This window comes from Branchiostoma floridae, chromosome 12, assembly GCF_000003815.2.
Source record: "Branchiostoma floridae strain S238N-H82 chromosome 12, Bfl_VNyyK, whole genome shotgun sequence".
Taxonomy (NCBI): domain Eukaryota; kingdom Metazoa; phylum Chordata; class Leptocardii; order Amphioxiformes; family Branchiostomatidae; genus Branchiostoma; species Branchiostoma floridae.
The window spans coordinates 17,997,760-18,010,256 of NC_049990.1; the positions used below are offsets into that span (position 1 = coordinate 17,997,760).

General features: G+C 42.9%; 2 protein-coding genes across 2 annotated transcripts; both read left to right on the top strand.

Annotated features, from left to right (window-relative positions):
• The first annotated feature begins 748 nt into the window (after positions 1-748).
• On the top strand, positions 749-4,214 carry LOC118427095 (myosin-9-like). The gene is made up of 5 exons (XM_035836730.1): positions 749-1,293; positions 1,880-1,987; positions 2,228-2,289; positions 2,463-3,821; positions 4,048-4,214. The coding sequence occupies exons 1-5, from the start codon at positions 925-927 to the stop codon at positions 4,088-4,090; spliced, it is 1,941 nt and encodes a 646-aa protein (XP_035692623.1). The 5' UTR covers positions 749-924; the 3' UTR covers positions 4,091-4,214.
• Positions 4,215-7,453: 3,239 nt separating this feature from the next.
• On the top strand, positions 7,454-10,122 carry LOC118427096 (bile salt sulfotransferase-like). The gene is made up of 6 exons (XM_035836731.1): positions 7,454-7,627; positions 7,766-7,971; positions 8,506-8,653; positions 9,312-9,409; positions 9,537-9,690; positions 9,996-10,122. Exons 1-6 carry the CDS (start codon positions 7,468-7,470, stop codon positions 10,103-10,105), a joined length of 876 nt encoding a protein of 291 aa, XP_035692624.1. The 5' UTR covers positions 7,454-7,467; the 3' UTR covers positions 10,106-10,122.
• Positions 10,123-12,497: the final 2,375 nt, after the last annotated feature.

The following is a 12,497-nucleotide window of genomic DNA, read 5'->3' on the forward strand; positions in this document are numbered from 1 at the left end:
TGTGTCTAAATCTAACATTATAAACTTGTATCCACATTGCTATAAATCTCTCGGTAAAAAGGTAACCATTTAGGTTTATTTTTATCAGAACCAAGCGGTTCCGAGGAAACTTGTGTAACCATGGCAACTATGACCTGGGAGTTTCTGCGCACTACGTAGGACTGAGGGGTTTGGAGGAAACAAGTACTAATTGACCGCATGCGACCGTAGCGTACGTAAAAGATAGTTTATTAATAACTACAGTACAAAGTGGTACAATTCAACAGACCTTCGGGCATTAACAGAGGATAACTTCTGCATGACTTGTCACAGATATACAGGAAGGCTTGTCCAACTGTCCAGTCTGGATCTATTGGGTAAAAAAGAAGCAGTAATATAAATTTTGTACAAAGCTAACATAACTTGTATCCACATTGCTATATATCTCTCGGTAAGAAGGTATCCATTTAGATTTTCTTTGTCAGAACCAAGCGGTTCGGAGGAAACTTGTGTTGACCTCAGGTGACCACCTGTGACGTTGACAGTTTTTGCAAACCCCGCCAAAACTCCTCAGGCATCAGCTGAAGGCCAGACGATAATAGAACCGAACTGGTTTTTCCTCCTTACTCTGAACCAATGGCTTGGTAATGACGTAATGAACGTGACGTCACCGATAATTAAGACAATACGAGGAAAATTGTTTGAAAGTGTATTTATAACAAACTACAATAGAAAAATTATCACGAAGCGTCGTGGGAATCCCCCTGATATCTCCCTTGACTGTTAGAAGCTTATAAAGACGGAGCGAAGACTTGTACCATAACAGATTCACCCAATGCTGTCTATCACAGCCTGGACAGTCAACTCACTCTTCCATACAATAACCAGGGAGCATACTAGTAGACTCTGTCACAGATCGGTAAAAGTTTACCACCGCTGAGAAAGATGATCCCAGAAAAGCTCCTCGGTCAGGACAGGGACCACAGCAGCCGCGGCCTTCTCATCCAGCTCTTCGCGGCAGTCGTTTTCGTGAATTTCCTGGTTGCCGCCTGCCTGGTGCTGTGGCAGGGGGCTGAGCTGAGGGAACGCCGGGCCGTGCTGGACAGGGTGCTGGGAGAAGTCACGCTCCTGAGAGAGCGAGACACCATACAGGACCGGGTGCTGGACCAACAAAGCGCAGAGATTGGGCACCTGAAAGTACAGGTTCGTCAACTGATGGGAGAAAGAGAGGGTGACAAGAGGAACTCCAAGACGCGAGAAGACTCCACCCAAGACGATGTCCTTCGAGGACAAGATTTCAGAGCAGAAACCGAAGTAAGAACATTTGTGTTTCTTTAGTTTGCAAACAAAGGGTCACCCTTAAGACTTACAAGTCAATCTTACTGCAAGAAAATCCTTCCCTTTCTTCTTACAGCCATAAGACAATGCCATTCATCCAAATATAGGTTTTTCGCTGGTGTGCTGTCGGACACCGTCAAGTGTATCACAGTGCTACAATCCTTGTCGTAGTTACATTTCTTGTGTTAATTTCGACCAGTTAAATAACAGATAAACTAAATTTCTATCTCCAAATCATCTCAAGTGAACTTTTTTTGACGAATGCGGTTTTATTTCTTCGAAATATGAAATTGTCCGAATGAAATAAAAAGTGACGAGCAAACCACCAGTTCTATAATGTGTTTATACCAGAACCAGTGTCATGAGTGGCGCTAATGTGCACGACAAACGTACTTTTTTTTGTAAAGTTTTTTCTTCTAAAAATATTGCTTTGAAACCACCGTCCGTCGTCTTGATATCCCTAATACCCTATAAAAACGACGGATATAAGTTACCCACGGATATAGATGAACTAGTGTTATGTTAATTTCGACAAATTCTATCCCCCACGTCTATTTTGCAGTCAGAGCCTACGGACAGTGATATTGGTAGAGTTGATCTGGACGACATGACGGACTTTGATGCTCCCTGGCGATTGGAAGATGAACTGCACGACAGGTCGAAGAGGGAGGCTGGTGAGCGTTAATCAATCGATGTTTTAGACGGTTTAACGTCCAGTGCAGAGAAAATGGCATTTTATTCGATGGAGTTCAAACTAAGCCAAAATTATAAAACGGGACCCAAAAGTACACCAAGCGGCTCTGATCTAATAGTAAGACAGTTGAATAGGAATTCCCTTGAATTGTTGAAGTCTTATTGACATTATGGCGTAATCCATACATTGAACTCTCCTTTTTTTCTGTATTTCCAGGTTGCACAGGGTGTAAGGGAGATAAGGGGCCGAGAGGACCCAGAGGACGACGTGGACCTAGGGTAAGCTGCAAGTGATATCTAGTCAGAACAAAAATGAATCTTGAAAAATGAGTTTTGCACAAAATACTGTGATACCAGTACGAACATAAGTAACCAAGACCATTTCTTCACCCACCCAGGGTGTAGGCGGAAAACCAGGCAAAAATGGAGCTTCTGGCCCGCCTGGTCTGAAGGGTGACACTGGAGAACCTGGACCTAAAGGGGACACTGGAGAACCAGGTCCTAAAGGCGACACCGGAGAAACAGGACCTAAAGGCGACACTGGAGAGACAGGACCTAAAGGTGACACTGGAGAACCAGGACCTAAAGGCAACACTGGACAACCAGGACCTAAAGGCGACACTGGAGAAACAGGACCTACAGGTGACACTGGACAACCAGGACCTAAAGGCGACACTGGACAACCAGGCCCTCAAGGCAACACTGGACAACCAGGACCTAACGGTGACACTGGAGAAACAGGACCTAAAGGTGACACTGGAGAAACAGGACCTAAAGGTGACACTGGACAGCCAGGACCTAAAGGTGACAATGGAGAACCAGGCCCTAAAGGCGAGACTGGACAACCAGGCCCTCAAGGCGAGGCTGGACAACCAGGCCCTCAAGGCGAGACTGGACAACGAGGACCTAAAGGCGAGACTGGACAACCAGGCCCTCAAGGCGAGACTGGACAACCAGGACCGAAAGGCGAGACTGGACAGCCAGGACCTAAAGGTGACAATGGAGAACCAGGCCCTAAAGGCGAGACTGGACAGCCAGGACCTAAAGGTGACACTGGAGAACCAGGACCTAAAGGCGACAATGGAGAACCAGGCCCTCAAGGCGAGGCTGGACAACCAGGCCCTCAAGGCGAGACCGGACAACGAGGACCTAAAGGCGAGACTGGACAACCAGGCCCTCAAGGCGAGACTGGACAACGAGGACCTAAAGGCGAGACTGGACAATCAGGGCCTAAAGGCAACATTGGAGAAACAGGACCTAAAGGCGAGACTGGAGAACCTGGACCTAAAGGGGACACTGGAGAACCAGGACCTAAAGGCGACACTGGAGAACCAGGCCCTAAGGGCGACACTGGAGATCCAGGACCTAAGGGCGACACTGGAGAACCAGGACCTAAAGGCGAGACTGGACAACCAGGCCCTCAAGGCGAGACTGGACAACGAGGACCTAAAGGCGAGACTGGACAATCAGGGCCTAAAGGCAACATTGGAGAAACAGGACCTAAAGGCGAGACTGGAGAACCTGGACCTAAAGGGGACACTGGAGAACCAGGACCTAAAGGCGACACTGGAGAACCAGGCCCTAAGGGCGACACTGGAGAACCAGGCCCTCAAGGCGAGACTGGAGAACCAGGACCTAAAGGCGACACTGGAGAACCAGGACCTAAAGGCGACACTGGAGAACCAGGACCTAAGGGCGACACTGGAGAACCAGGACCTAAGGGCGACACTGGGGAGCCAGGACCTAAAGGCGACACTGGGTGGCCAGGACCTAAAGGTGACTCCGGAGTACCAGGCCCCCAGGGCCCGAAGGTAAGTCAATGTTGTTATACGTATATATTAGGTCCTAAGAAATTTAAATGGTTAAGATCTAAGGTGATTTGTGGTGGATGTACATTTTGGCCCCCTTGCGGCTTGTTGCGAGTTCTGGATATACTCTGGTCGTGATTTTTTAATGTGATAATTTATTTGTATAATCAATGCGAAATTTTTCACTCGGTGCAGTTGATATCTTAAACTCTAGTTTCCCTTCCAACAGGGGACAAAAGGTGACAGAGGCTACCCTGGTTCTCCCGGGCTAAAGGGACAGAGGGGTTACCGTGGCTACACCGGCTACCCTGGCTCCCAGGGGCAGAAGGGTGATCCAGGCCCTGTCGGCCCCAAGGGTGACCGTGGCTTGCCTGGCCCAGTTGGACAATACGTCCGCCAATGTAAGTACACTGCAACTGTTGTTGTAATTTTCGACATTTAAAGAAAAAAATGGTTAAAAATAAAATGGTACTGGCCTGGTACTTTGATAATACTCTTGTGAGCCTCATCATGACTTTCAAAACTGCAAGAGACATTGGATAAAGCGCCAGTCGCCATGTCATAACAAGATATTAGAGATTTCCCATTGATAGGCGTCGGGATCGAACCATTTTATCATCTTTCTATATCTAAAATACTTTCACTAACAAGATGTTGTCTATACAAGTTATCCAGAGCACTAAAACATAATTTCTCTTTGCTAAAATCCTGTGCTTTAGAAATAACTGGGTGGCAGAATGTGGTGCTACGTGTTAAGGCGAAGGCCTTTCTGAAATTTTCGAAAGTGAAAATAAAGTTACTAACGTTACCTTTGTCATTGAATATTCTTTCAGGCGACCTTGGACGCGTAGACACTGGTCCAGTTGCTCCTGTACCGACCCACATTCTCTTCACAGGAACCGGAGAGCGTGAAATCTGCAAAATCTTTCACTTCCGCAATGCCTTCCCTGGCGTACCGGCTGTCCATATCGGTCTCGCCCACCTTGACCACCATGCTGGTCAGGAACGGATCCACACGTATGTGAAACGTGCTACAACAACCATGGCTGAAGTGTGCATGCGCACTTGGCATGATACGAAATGGGTTAGGGTACAGGTCGACATCCTCGCCTGTCTGTAAATAGAAGCGGTCTTAATCTAGTCATGTCGACAAAGCAGTGACACGGTTTAATTAATAATTAAACAAAGTTTAACGTTATTATGCAAACATATCATTTGAAGTAGAGTAGAGTTTTCTAGCACATAGCTTGTATTTGTCAGAATAAACTCTCAGGAAAGTATTCTTTTTCGGTCTGCCTGTTTTGTTCATTCAACTCATTTGTGCGATCTTAGTTTAGAACATGGTGTCATTGTTACATATGTGAAGACAGACTTGGCCTATAACCAGTGGACATAAAGGATGAAGCAGATAAAGTATGATCATGAAAGCGTATGATTATTGTGATATTATGTTATGACCCGCCGGTCAAGTCACGCACACGATTTCTCTTAGCATTTCGACTGATGACATCGGATTTACACAAAGTCTTCTATTTGTGCTCCTATACGTCTTAACATTGATACACCGTATAAAGGATTGTTAGATTGTAGTGGATATTCCTACCTGTTCTATTCATGTACAATGTTAAAGTCTAGACTTTCTGGTATGCATATTCAAACTTTCAGTCATAATTTGATGACGGTCTTATAAGACATGTAAATAGGATATGATATGTAAAAACATCTAGAACTAGATGGTTTTGATCTACGCTGTGCAATTAGCAAAATTAGAATTAGTGCCCACCCCCTTGAAATAGAAATAGGGCGGTATAAGAAATTACCTGTTTGCGAAAGAACTTGTAAATACTGTACGTTAGATTCGGTATAGAAGACGAACCCCATTTCATTTCAAACTGTCCCTTCTACAATCAAGAGAGAAAGGAGCTCTTAAAGAGGCCACCATTTCATCCCAATCTCTCCACATTTACAAATGAAAAGAAAACTACCCTCCTCCTAACATAAAAAAACACATATTATCGAAAGAGTGTTATCCTTCGTCTTCCACTGTCACCGAAAAAAGAAGTCAAACCCAATTGCTAAGTTACATTTTAGGGTCAACCTTTAGACTAGAATTAGTCTTTTACCATACTGTTCACTATTGTTTGTCTTTTTATGTCATTACAACTAGCCCTCGGGCAAGAACTTGCAATAAACTTTCATATGTTTTACCTATCATTTCGGAGTCAGGTGATTTATGTTTGTTCTTGTAGCAACCCATTCATAAGTAATATTTCCATGTCTGAAACGCCTCAGTGTATTTACAAATGTCCTTCAGTCAATACCGGAAGGCCTGCTAAACTTACCATTATGTAATTAGCTCTCACGGTTACATGGGGTCAACTACTTGCTTGTATACTACTGCACCCTATGTGTAGTGAGATTTACACAAATTAGCTGGTTCTGTAAGCTTTGATTGGGTAATGAGAGTACCTGATGTATGGCATGCTTACCTGATTGGTCAGTTAGAGTTGCCAATTGTTCACCCAAGTTGACCTTGGACGTTGTGACAGTGATAAGTCAGTTGGTGCCTGTGGGACTTCAGGTATGCGTACTTGTAAGCTAGTCTCTTTGTAGGTATAGATTGCATAGACTGTAATGTAACACTTCTCTGTATCTCTGTATCGTATCTAGATCTGGAATACCTGTAATCTACACACTGTATCCCTAGATCTATATCTGTAAACCTACTGTAATATGTTGAAGTACTTTGTGTAAGCATATTTGAGTAAAGCATATGTCACCGAATAAACACTGCTCAGTGGTCACAGTAATTGTACTGGTTTGGCTTCTGACTAAAGGTGGTATCTCACTGCACTTGCGTCAAGCTTGCATCACTGCGGGGTTCGTTTTCTGAGTCACTGTTTTGTTATTTACTCCGATTTTTCACAATCTATATATTGCATAAAACGTAAAATTATGACTCAGAAGAGACAAAAATACACAAACAGTACGAAAATTCGTTCTTTATGTCTGAAATTCGTTGAGTATCTTTAGAATCCCGCAGTGACGCAAGCTTGACGCAAGTCTAAAAACAATAGAAGCTGTAGTACTTTTAAGTTGTGACACGGGAAAGCAGAAAACTGTACATTGTTTTGCCTTTACACAAACATGTTTTGATCACTGCAGTTTGACGACGCAGGTAAGGGTTCAAAAGTCACAAGGCACACCAAGGGTTCAAAAATCACTAGCCACATTATAGGTAAAGGTTACAAAATCACTAAATAAACAGCTTCTAGTCATGACCACTTTTTTATATACTTTTCTATTCGTAAGAGAGTCGACAATAGATGGGAAGAGATCGGGGTGTGTGTGGGGGGGGGTGTAGACGGCTTGAGGTGAAGATTGTTGGTAGTGGTAACGGGAGTAGCTAGGTTCAAAAGCATCCGGTACAAACAAAGACGTGGTCAAAATTGGTCAGACTGGTAGGTGGGGGGCAAGGTCCAAGGTCCCTGAATACGTGATAGGGGCTTTACAAAATATGCTGTCTTCTTACAGCATTCTCCTCTGATGATGCTTTTTATTTGTTGATTATATATTAAACATCCAAAGAGCTTCTTGCCAGACCACAATGATTGTAATGTTGTTGTTTTTTTAGGTTACTGTATTCAGCATGGCGTTATCTCAACACCCTCTGCCCGAGCCCCCCTCCTACATGGAATACCAGGGAATATTGTTCCCGGCAATTAATATTAAACAGGAAAGCCTGGAGGCGGTGAAGATGTTTGAGATACGTGACGATGATGTGGTGATAGTGACCTATCCTAAAAGCGGTAGGTGCTGCTCCAAAAATTGTACATAGATAAACTTAAAAAGTGTGGTATTGGCCAAGCTAACTCTAGAAAGGCTCAGTTGAGAACTGTGGTTAGCCTGTGTTTCAACTTCATTTACACTGACGCATTTTCCTCAAGGTACCAACTGGATGTACGAAGTCGTGCATAAGATTCTTACTGGAAAGAAGGAAAACATCACACCAGTAGGACTTGAGTTTTGGCCTCCAGGGAAACAACCCAGTTACATCCAGCTGCGTGAGACTCCATCTCCTCGACTGATGTACACTCATCTCCAACATCAACTGGCACCTCCAGGGTTGGCAGCTCCAGTCAACAAGTTAAGTTGATATCGTTTTACCTTAAATATTTGTAAATAACTTCACCAGGTAGGCAATTATTCATATAGTAAGGTTCTTGGGGCACAACCAAGGAGTAACTTACTTCCAACGTTTCGATGTCTATCAGACACCGTCATCAGGGTAGAATGGCTGGAAACTACCTCTTGCTGCTACGTATAGCCGATGTAGGTGGCGCTGCAGCAGCAAGAATGTGGCTCAGCTTGTATCCCCCTCGTCTCTGTTCATGACTGGAGCTGATTTTCTGATCCAGACTGCCTCCTTAATCCACCGTGTTCTTCTGTTTTCCTCTCTGTCGATGACGTTGGAAGTAAGTTACTCCTTGGTTGTGCCAAAAGAACCTTACTATATGGATACCTTAAACATTGTTTATCTAGTCTGTATTTCACTTAGTACTAACGTTGTTACCCTGACAAATCTGAAACATGGCAGAGAAAACACAGTTGTACCCAAATCTATATAAGGAACGTAACTACTTTTAAAATACAGTTCGAAACAAACTCTAGAAGTCTCTAACGATGACACAATATTCTGCAGGTGAAAGTCATTGTCGTCCTGCGAAACCCCAAGGATATCTGTGTGTCATTTTACCACTACTGCCAGAAACATGCCTATCTAAAGAACCCAGAATCTTGGGAGCATCACAATAGGGACTTCTTGGATGGAAAAAGTAAGTTTTTAATCGAGCGGTGAAATACTCGTATAGAGCTATTGTATAGTGTGCAGAAATGATCATACCCATGCAAACAGCTATTACCGTCCAAAATAACTAATTAAAATGTAAAACATGTAGAATTCAGGGTGCTTAAAGTTATGCTCCTTTCTCTACCGGTCTATGGCAGACTTATACGCGGGATGAATAAATACTTCACAGCAATGGTCCAGGTTACATTCACTTCGCTCACTCGGTGGTGTCCGGTAGTTATAGCAAAGGACCAGGCGTTATGACACCATATACACCTCGGGGCGGGTCATTAACCCTTAATTAACTACCGTATGGCAGCTACAAATCTTAAAAGACATTCAGGTTTACTCTCATTAAACATTAGTCATTTCAGATTTCAATCATAAGTTTCCATCGCCCAGGAAACACACGTTATCTCATCATGCAAGCTTTGTGAGTGAAAGATTTCATGAAATATGCCATACCCGCCTTTCTTACTCTGGTTACAGTATGGTATGAACCAAAAGCTGGGGGGGGGGGGGGCATGGTTGACATGTGTCATTTTGAGCGCGTAAATTCTGCTATAGCTTACCAAATGACCTAAATTACACAAGTTTGTTGCTACAGGTGACGTGCAATGGATTATGTATGTAATTCATTGCAGTGGTTTTCGGTGGTGACTACTTTGATCAGGTGCTGGGATGGTGGCAAATGAGGAATGACCCCCACTTCCTCTTTGTCAAGTACGAAGATATGAAAAAGGTAAATGTGTATGATATTATAATATATTCATGGCAGAATCAAAAGGAAAATGGACGATATATGAAACAGTACCGATATCTTCAGGACTATCTTTTGTCAGTACCAGTACATTTGTACTTGTTTTCAGGATTTTCGCTCGTCAGTGAAGACTATAGCAGCCTTCCTGGAGAAAGAACTGACCGATGAACATCTGAACCTTATCCTGAACAGCTGCAGCTTGGAGTCAATGAGGAAGGCATTGACAGAGTCTGGTACATCGAGAAATACAATTGTCAGGAAAGGTAAATGATCAATGTATTTGGAGAAAAATTCTACTTTCTCGGAAACGTTGCACTACATATGTTTTCCGTCAAAACAAATGTATGCCTTTTCTCAACATTAAAACTTATCTTAAATATCTTATCCTATTTCATACTATTAACGCTATGAAATAATGCGCAGTGAAAGACAATTCGAAGGTATTGTAAAATCATTTCATCAAGTATACGACTACGCTGAGTTAGTTGAGTTGTGTTTGTTTCAAAACCTTAAAGACACTATACAGAGGGTTCTTGTAATATGTCTATTTGACTTTCTGTCACCCAAGGTATGGTCGGAGATTGGAAGAACCACTTCTCGGCCGAGGAGAGCGCCAGGTTTGACCAGAAGTACCGAGAAAGGATGGCGGGAACAGGGCTGGAGTTTGATTTTGAGTAGCGGAAATAGGATAACTAACGGGGGCCGCCCTAAGACGGTCACCGTCGTAAGACGGTACGGATTTTTTGCTGATCTTATTATCCATCAGTACACCGTGTTTGTTGCCACTGACTATGCTGATTACAAAGGTAAATAAACCAAGTCCATGCACACAGCTTTAATTTGCATTCCAAGTATACTTTAACATATTTACTTCATGTTTTTTTAAAAACAGAATTCTAACAGTAATGTTGACAGTGCTGAATCACTGCGGTCACCGGCCTCTGCGTATTGGCGGCTCGTGTCGCTAACTATACGAACTCTTCCAAGCAGTCACACAACTGCCATGATACACATAAATAAAGCTCCATAAAACACTAAGAATATGGGTCTTCAAATGTTTGTTTAGTAGAAAAGCAACCAAAAGGAAGCGACATAAACATTGCCACCATTGTACTCCCAAGGGAGTGTGGCCGTGAAGGTGGCAGACTAGAGAACGCTCCAAATATTTATGCGACTGGTAACAAATGATTCGTGCTGTCTATGAAAATAAGACTTGAAAGAGAGATGTAGATGATATTTTCATATAATCAGACAGAGTTTTGTTGATGTTGGCGATGTCTTTTTTTCGTAATGTTTTTTTAGTCGGGCATTCACAATCAGTGCATTCAGCCCATTGCCGGTAAAAACATCAGCTGGATTGTTCTAGGTACAGCCTTCCTCGTGTGAGACAAGAAGTACATACAGTCACAATTTTACTGTCAAAAGAAAGCTAAAATATCATACTATAATTTTTTTTCTGTGTACTTAAATTTACCACTTACTTCTGAAGAGAGCAAAATGTAAAAAAAGCGTACCGAGTTAGGCACACTGTCCAGCGTAGCTCAAAATTGGAAGGTTACATACACGAAATTGTCTCACAGTGTTTGCCGCTTGTAACACGCAGCGCGAAATGTTCATAAACCACATGAATGCATTTCTTATTCAAGTATGTTGTTGAAATCTATGTGAAAAAAATTTAGTCATCAAAATTTGACCACGCTCAGGCAACTAGCGATGGAGCGTAATGAGTTTGAGCGCAAGATAAAGCGTACCGTGTTGGGGCACCTCCCGTTACTTTCAATAAGCAAAACATTGCTGAACTCATACGAGACCCATGCAGCTAATGATTTAAAAGTTTTCACCAAAAATGAAATCCTTTCTTTGAATACAATATCTTGACTCATGTTTATCGGATTTGAACGAAACGCCGTTTTGTTCGGGGCACTGACATCTTTCATCTACAATGTATTAAAGCTCCAATACATGCGTGTACCTGCCTCGTACAAAGCACAATCTTCTCAATGGGGGGGGGGGGCAGTTAGTATACGCGGAAAATCGCTCAACAAAGATTCTTTTTTCTGTTACAATGTTAGTTCACCTATATCCACGGAGTAACCAATATCTGTTGTTTTTAAAATCAGGGCATTTAGGGATAGACGGCGACAGACGGTGATGCAGTTAAATCCGTCCCAGACTTGGTATCGCAAATTGCAGATACCCCTTTTTCACAAACGGATATAAGGCTAGTTTACCTTTATCCGCGGGTAACTAATATCCGTTGCTTTAAAAAACATTGTACTTTGGGATATCAAGTCGACGGATTGTGTTTTCAAATTGCACTATTTTCAAAAGATTACAGTTTCAAACCACCGGTCGTCGACTTGATGTCCTTTCATACCCTGTTTTTGAAAACAACGGATATAGGTTACCCTGTGAATAAAGGTGAACTAGCGTTAGGTGACCTGGCGAATAAGGCTAAGGGTGAACTAGCTGGCGTAAATAAAGAAAGCAGTAGAAATATTGAAAGCCCGATAAAAATAAGTCAAAAAACAGCCGGAACCGAACCTCTTCTTGAAGAGTACAAACGTTCACTTAACGACAGTTGTGTAGAAGATGTTGTACCTTTCTGTATGTACTTTACGCGGGGCATTCATGCTCTTTATCGGGGATATAGTGCAGGTTAGGGCTGGGTACCGGTATGGTTTACCGGTACAAAACCGTTTTTTTCTTATTGGACCGGTCCGGAAAAACCGTACCTGAAAAAATTCGGTGAACCGGAAGTTGGACCTATTTGAAAATGAACAGATCATATGTATTGATCAGGCATTCACACATTTCGGGGCTTACCGGTCGAGGAAAATAACAAGAACGAAGTAGAGTATAGCCTATAGTCATTTCTACCAAGTTTTACAGTCAATAGTACAGAGGCAGTTAGCCTTGTAGGATTTTAAAACGCCAGTGGTAGTCGAATCTCCACAAAACAGATGTCTTTGTTGCAAAATGGACTATTATTTTGAGACTTGTCCATTCACAAGTTCTCACATACTGAATCAGGTCCAGGTTAAGGTCCAAACCTGGACCTGATCCTCTG